The sequence below is a fragment of the Sus scrofa genome, chromosome 6 (assembly GCF_054392235.1).
Source record: "Sus scrofa isolate SSC_HxYL_T2T_F1_AM1 chromosome 6, Sscrofa_HxYL_maternal_Yorkshire_Landrace_v2.0, whole genome shotgun sequence".
NCBI lineage: Eukaryota > Metazoa > Chordata > Mammalia > Artiodactyla > Suidae > Sus > Sus scrofa.
Genome location: NC_139388.1, coordinates 132452587 through 132460029, shown reverse-complemented (window position 1 = coordinate 132460029; position 7443 = coordinate 132452587). Strand labels below are relative to the sequence as shown.

At 52.8% G+C, this 7443-nt stretch overlaps 1 protein-coding gene across 10 annotated transcripts in view; it reads left to right on the top strand.

Annotated features, from left to right (window-relative positions):
• Positions 1 to 1547: 1547 nt before the first annotated feature.
• SLC66A2 (solute carrier family 66 member 2) overlaps positions 1548 to 7443 on the top strand; it is a 58421-nt gene continuing 52525 nt past the window's right edge. For 5 of the 10 annotated variants that reach the window (XR_014805161.1, XR_014805162.1, XR_014805164.1 and 2 more), the window contains exons 1-2: positions 1548 to 1599; positions 2007 to 2345. Coding sequence is in view for 6 of the 10 variants with exons in the window: in XM_005660578.4 (XP_005660635.1) it covers positions 2143 to 2345 (203 nt within the window). In the remaining 4 variants the exon portion in view is untranslated. Of the gene's footprint in view, positions 1899 to 2006; positions 2346 to 7443 lie in introns of all 10 variants that reach the window. The other 5 variants (XR_014805163.1, XM_084959045.1, XM_013993978.3 and 2 more) reach the window with 2 other exon arrangements.

Sequence of the window (7443 nt, the reverse complement as noted above, 5' to 3'; positions counted from 1 at the left end):
CTTCCCCTTTCTTGCTTAAAAAAAATTTTTTTTTTCTCCTCTTTGTTGTCCTTTCATCTTACTTTTGTGATTTTGCCATTTCAGTTCTACAAAGGCGACAATGTGCTTGTGGGAGGTCTCAGCAATCCATTGGCTACATGGACACTCCTGCCCAAAGGCCGAGCAGGGGTCCCCCCAGACATGAAGCTCTGGAAGGCAGAGAGGCAGGGGTTGGAAAGGTGGTCATATCCTTGATCTTCAAAGGATATGTTTCAGCACCTGACCTGAGTCCAACAGAGTCCAGAGAAGACCCAGAAGGTTAGATGGCCTGTTCCAAGGCCTGCAGAGATGGGGCATGCAGTGGGTTCAGGGCTGAAGCACAGTTCTGTGGTCTCTGCAGGTGTTCTGCACATTAAGCACCATTGCTTATGAAACAGGTGTGGAGATGCTATGCTTTCATTTAATGCAGTCTTATCGAAAGGCGCCATTTTTGTCTACCGTCTGCCCCATGTTGGGCTGAGTGGCAACCCGGCTGGGTGTGCAGTGGTTCCACTACTAGGGAACAACATAGGTGTCGATTTGGAAAGTTAGAAATGGCTGATGTGGGTTGTTAGGGGTCATCAGTGTGGGGGTATGTGTATGGTGGAGTGTTGTTAGGTTAGTGTTGCTGATCTTGCGGATTTTTCATGATTGGAGTGTGTGTGTTGGGGGAAGTAATGCTCCTTTGTAATGAACATCCCTGTTCCAGGGGTCGAGCCCAGTTACCTTCTCACTGATGTTATAGTCCAAGGCCTGAAGGCAGGGGTCTGGGTCAGTTCCATTTAGCCAGGAACTGGGCCACCTCCTAGTGGAGCTCACTGCTCTACCTTATTTGCACCTAGCCAGCAGGTGAGGTTGAGCAAAGAGGGTGGGGAGGAGACCCAGGGAGCCAGGCACTTTCACTCATGGCATTGGCAGGGGGCTCAGCACCAAGGCAAGGGGTGGGACTGGAGGCCAGCAGTGAGTCCATCCTAAGGGCTTCAGGCTGCGGGGTGGGCTTTTGTTTCTCCAGAGGAATCGCCCTCCTGGCCCTACTAGCCTAGCCTAAACACCCTCCGCAAACTTGTCAACTCTGCTCCTCTTATCCTCAGGGTCAGGATGGGACCCAAGGACCTGGTCAGAGGAAGAATGATGGAAGGACCACCGGGGCGCTCAGACCCGCCCTGTTTCCCAAGAATGGAGCGTCCCCAGGCCTCGCGCTGACCCCGAGGGCGGTCCGTCGTTCTCCTGGGCTGGGTGCAGCGTCTACACAGCTATTAGCCACGGGACAGGTGGCCCCGGGTCCACGTGGGCACCTGGCCCAGAAGTATCGACCCTGACAGGAAAGTATTTCCTAACCCCAGCCACGTGGGCCAGCGGAGCAACACCCACTGGGCGGGTGTAGTGCCCCCGCCAAGACCTCAGGCCCCAACCTCATCCTGCCCTACGGGCATTCCCACCGGCGCGCTCTAGGACCCAGGGGCGCCTGTCCGGCCGCCCGGCGTGGGCGGAGCCACGTATTATGACGTCACGTCGAGGAGCGGTCTGGCACTCTGACTGACAGACAGACGGAGGACTGACCGCCTGGAGCGGACCGTTCGGGTGAGGCTTGGCGGGGTGCGCCGAGCGCGTGGACGCGGGCGCCGCGCTGGGTTCGTCCTGCGTGGGGGGCGGACGGCCCCCGGACTGAACCTCCACTTCGGGCCGGACTCCCGGGCAGTGTGCGCCCCCTTGCCCCTTTCCCCCATCCTCCATCCCTAGGCTGCGCTACCCGCTCTCTCAGAACCGAGCCCCAACGCTGGGCGGTGCGCCCCGCGCCTCTGTTTTCCCAGCGTAGGCGGGTGTGCGCGCCGAGGGCTCCCGGAGTCACGCGTGTCCGAGGAGGGGGTCGTGCTTCAGAGGTGCGCCCAGGGCGCTTCCTGGGCCTCGGGGCCATCCTTGCCGAGTGCGGCCCTCACCCGGCCTTGAGGCCCTTTCCGAGTCCTTTACCCGGTTTCTTCTTTTGCCAGGCTCCCACGGTGCAGGATTGCCCGGGATGGCGGCGGCGTGTGGGGGTGACAGGGCGCATGCCAGGAGCCCGTGAGCGCTGAGGGACTTGGGCCAGGTGGACGGCAGCCTGCCCGCAGGGCCACACAGGCGTTCGAGATGGAAGCAGAAGGCTTGGATTGGCTTTTGGTCCCGCTGCAGCAGCTGGTTTCCTGGGGGGCCGCCGCGGCCATGGTCTTCGGCGGGGTGGTCCCTTACATTCCGCAGTATAGGGACATCCGGAGGACTCAGAATGCGGAGGGATTCTCTACCTACGTGTGTCTGGTGCTCTTGGTGGCCAATATTTTACGGATACTCTTCTGGTAAGTTGGGGGCTTTCTTACTGTGGTAGTGCGCCCAGAGAGGTGACTTTCTCCTCGGAGTGAGGCGAGGGAGGTGGGATTGTCTGTACTTCCTAAGAAGGAGCTGGTGAAATGGACGGAGAAAAATGGTGGATTGGAGCGGAGCATCTGAAACAATCTCAGATCTGTGTCTTCATTTTCTGTGGCTCAGGCATTCATCAGATTCTCCCCCAGGGCCTTCTCTGTGGGGCTTCCCCCTAGGCCTGGACCCCTGCCTTGGGGAGGTGCTGGGCGGGGATGGGGGTGGGGGAGAGAAAACGAAGTGACAGTAAGGGAAGGTGATCAGCATAGGAAGGACTAACCTGTCCCCTCCAGGCTGCCTTGGAGGGCGTCACTACCAGCCTCCCCTGTTGGGTATGTAGGTTTTTTGTTTGGCTGCCCCAGGGCATGTAGAGCTCCCAGGCCAGGTATCAGATCCAAATGGTGGCCTCGAACTAAGCCACAGATGTGACGACGCTGGTTCCTTAACCCACTGTACAGGGCGAGGATTGAACCCATGTCCCAGTGCTCCCAAGATGCTGCGGGTCCCATTGCACCACAGTGGGAGCTCCTGTTTGTTTGTTTTTTAAATAGTAAGTCAATTTTTCTGGGTAATACTTAAGAGACTATTTTTTCCTGCTCCTCCCAGTTCTACTTCCTCTTATCATCTGCATTCTGGTAAGGAACTCAAAGTTAATTTTAACAGCTGTTGAAGCCAGACATGATTGAGAGGGTGTGTTTTCAGAGGTCTTGTAGCCTCGTTCTAAGGCCAAAGAAGTTTTCAACTTTCCTTCTTGCCAAATGGTTCCAGGTCCCTCTATCAGCACAGACAGTGAGGGCTGCCTGGGTAAGAGGAGGGACAAGGGCTAGGGCAGCTAGTGTCCAGAGTGCTGCTTCTGGCTCTTCCTTTTGACCTTTTGGTCACTATTGGAGTAATCTGCCTTTTTTGCTAATTGATTTTGAAGTCCACCTTACTCTGAGGTATGATTTATATGAAATGAAATCACCCATTGCAAGTGTGCAGTTTGAGGAGTTTTGGCAGCTATTCCCTCTGTGGTTATCAGGAGGTGAGTCCCCTGAGTCCAAAAGCCCTCTAGCTCCTTCACCTTCTGTCTGCCTGGCCCCTGGCAGCCTGTGGTCACTTTCACCTTGTTTTTGCTCCTTTTGGGGTTTTCAAAGGTGAGCTGGTGAGTCGACCCTCCTCCTGGGAGAATATGTCACGCTGAGCTTTGGCTCTGGGCCTGTACTTCTGAAAAAGGGGTCAGATGGTGCTCATTTTTGTTTACCATAAGTTAAAAAACTGCATTTTGAAGATTCCTCCTTTCCCTTTGGCTGAGGGCAGCAGTCAGCAGCTGCCTCAGGACGTGCCCCTTCCCTTTTCTCATCAGGTCTCAAACTGTAATTGTGTGTAACACTGCTATTAACCTGAGCACCCCTAGGTTTGTGTGCACTCTGGAGGGTGGGGAGCACACTGGGGGTCCACTCCTGGGAGCTCACAGTGTTAGGTTGGGAAGCAGATTTCCTTTAGGCTGTGGGAAGTTTCCTCCAGTCTGTGGAGGAGGATTGCCTGAGGTTGGACTGCCTTATGGGAAAATAGTTCCTTTCAGAAGTCTTCCCCACCCCCAGTATACTTATCATTCAGAATTGCAAAAAGAAAATAGAATACCTAATCTACATCTAAATATATAGTTTGGAGAAATTAGAAATTAAGCCAATTTCTTTTTTTCTTTAAATTTTTCTTTTATAGCCATACCTGTGGCATATGGAAGTTCCTGGGCCAGGGGTGAATCCTATGCCGCAGTTGTGGCAACACCAGATCCTTTAACCCCACTGTGCCAGGCTTTGTCAAACCTGCGCCTCTGCAGTGACCTGAGCTGCTGCAGTTGGATTCTTTTTTTTTTTTTTTTTTTTTTTTTTGGTCTTTTTTGGGGCAGAACCGGTGGCATATGGAAATTCCCAGGCTAGATGTCAAATCAGAGCTGTAACTGCCAACCTATACCACAGCCATGGCAACACCAGATCTGAGTCACATCTGTGACCTATACCACAGCTCACGGCAACACCAGATCCTTAACCCACTGAAAGGGGCCAGGAATTTAACCTGCATTCTCATGGATCCTAATCGGGCTTGTTAACTACTGAGCCATGACAGGAACTCCTGCAGTTGGATACTTAATCTACTTTGCCACAGTGGGAACTCCTTAAGCCAGTTTCTTGGATGCTGTCTCTCAGTGCTTCTGGATTTTACTGGTATTTGGACTGTGAGCTCTGTCTCCACTGCAGGTCCTGAGCCTTTGGGAGTCTTTGGTGTATTCTGTGCTTTGTTCACTTGTGAGTCTATTTCTGCATGTCTGATTGCTCCTTTCCCATAGAGTCAGCTTCCTGAGCTATCCTGGGTCACTTCAGGGGTTCACTGGCTACAGTGTGAACCTGCAGAGCTGCCTTCAGCCAGAATTCCAGAAGATAGGAATAGGATAGGAAGAAGGGAAGACTGGCAGAGGGCACTAGTCTCTCCTCCAGGGTCTCTCTGACTTGGGGATGTGCTATCTCTGACTTGCAACAAATACATGCTTTCCTGTCCCCCTGGTTCCACAGTCCCACTGCTCTTCGGGTGATGCATATGCTCCCATTTCTTCCTTTCTCTGGAGGTTCCGAAGCTCCTACTCCCGGGTCCCCTCCAGGCTTCATAGGTTAACAGCCCATCTGATTTAATAGCTTTTTGAGGGTTTCCCATGAGCCAGGCATTGGGCTGGATGCTGCAGGGTTAACACTTCAGCAGGAGTGCTGCATGCATGTACCAGCCACACTTATATGCGTAATGGGTGGTGGGGGAGGGGAGAGCACAGACTGGGGGCTGTGATAGGCTCTGGGTGAGATGGGACCTGGATCTACACTAGAAAAGTGGTGGAGTTAGAAGAAATGAAGACTGCGTTTCCCAAAGCCGTCTGGGGATGCAGTCCTCAGAACTCCAGTCCACCTGGCAAGCCTTGGGGTGAGGCGTGAGAGTGGTCAGCAGGAGGAGTTGACCACACTGTACAAACCCTGGGTTTCTGAAACTCAGGGAACTCTAATACCTTTATTTTTTACGATTCTTACCATACATTTGCAGAACCAGCATTCAGCAGATCATACAAAATGCTGATGTGCAGATTTGGTCTTTGTGGTGGCAGAAGCCAGGAGAGTTTGTTAAGCAGAAGTGGGGGGTAGGAGGCTAGGCTGTCTGGACTGTGTGGCGGGGTCTCCTGACCCAGAGCCTCCTGCATTCACAGATCTCAAGCCGGGTCCCTATCTGGTCAGAGATTGGTAACATTGTCCCAGAGACAGGGCAATACTATATCAGACATGTGGTAACATTGTGTCAAAGATGTGACATTGTTTGGAGAGGTAGTGACATGTATCCGAGAGGTAGTAACAGCCTGCTACTCAGGGCAGTCAGGGCACTGGGGAGTAGGTACACAGCTCCTCTTCCATTGGAGCTTTTCTCTGCTACTTAGAAGATGCAGAGAAGGTATTCCCTGTGGAAACTCATGCCCAAGCTTGGTGTGTGTCCCCTGGGAACAAGACATGTTTGCTGGGATCGTGGAGCACCTGCTTAGACCCTTGGACCAGCTCCTCTGAAGAGCAGGCCTGCATTTGACTTGTGGGCTGTCCCATTGTTTGTAGCAGAAGAGGCTGTGCAAACTACGCTCTCAGGGCAGGAGAGAAAAACTTGCTCTGTGACATCCCTGCCAGCACAGACTATTAGCATTAGAGGAAGAAGATGTTTAACTAATTTGATCAGTAAAAAGTGGCGTCTTTCTATTTTAACTAGCTTTTAAAAATTACTAATAATGTTGAACTTTGTTTCATGTTTACTTTGTCCCTTGCATATCTTTTTTTTTTTTTTTTTCTTATTTGCTTTTTAGGGCCGCACCCACTGTATATGGAGGTTCCCGGGCTAGGGGTAGACTCGGAGCTGTAGCTGCCGTCCTACACCACTGCCACAGCAATGCAGGATTTGAGCCACATCTGTGACCTACGCCACAGCTCACAGCAACACTGGATCCTTAACCCATCATGCCAGGCCAGGGATTGAACCTGTGTCCTAGGGTTCCCAAGACACTGCCGATCCCTTTGTGCCATAGCAGGAACTCCTCACCTACCTTGATTTTTGGTGTGTTGTATAAGGGGAAGCACAAACTTTCATATTTTTCCCCAGTTTTTCTAGTCACTCATTGTTTCTGTTGGATATTTAAACAGTGGAAGTGGCATTTATTATCTAATGGCCAAAATCTCACATCTTCAGCCCAAGCTTTTTGAGCTTGGTGTGGGGAGTCCCCAGGCTCATTTATTGTGAGGCCCACTGCTCCTGACTCCCCAGTCTGACACAGAACCTTCTCTGTCTCCCCTTCTGACCTTCACCTACAGATAAGTTAGTCCCCAGGGTCAACCAGGTAACCAGTGGGGACTAGTTCCTAGAATTGGCTTCAAATATTCTCAAACAGTTGTGGGGGTTGTATCTGCATTTTACAGAAGAGATGAAATTCAGAGGAGATGGGTCACAGCATGAGAGCCAAGGGGGCAGTATATGTGTGTGGCCCCAGCAGCCAGCTCTCAGTGACCTCCCCCACTCCCCCACCTTGGAGGGACACGGGTGAGAGAGAGGCAAGCGGGAGGTGGGCTAGATGGTTGTCTCCATGTCTCTCATTTCCAGGAGATGCTGGGAGGTCAGACGCCATCCATGACCTCCTGACTTTGGCTTGTGGCCCCCAGCTCAGGTTTGGGGATACCTGTCAGGCCACACTGGGGGTGCCCAGTGGATCTTTTTTCCAGAGCAGCCAAGCTGGAGGGGCTGGTTCTGCAGGCTCACAGTGGCCTGGATTGAGTGCCATGGCCCAGGATCCTGGTGGCAGAGTTGGAGAACCCCGGCCAGTGCGTGGAGAGCAGTGCTCTTGTCAGCTCCTGGAGCCTGGGCTCTGGGGTGGGCCTAGCTGGTGCCCATCACTGGATTGTGGTTCTGGGGTGGGCCTAGCTGGTGCCCATCACTGGATTGTGGTTCTGGCTTCCAGGAGCTTTTGGTCAAGTTGGTAAGATGTTCAAC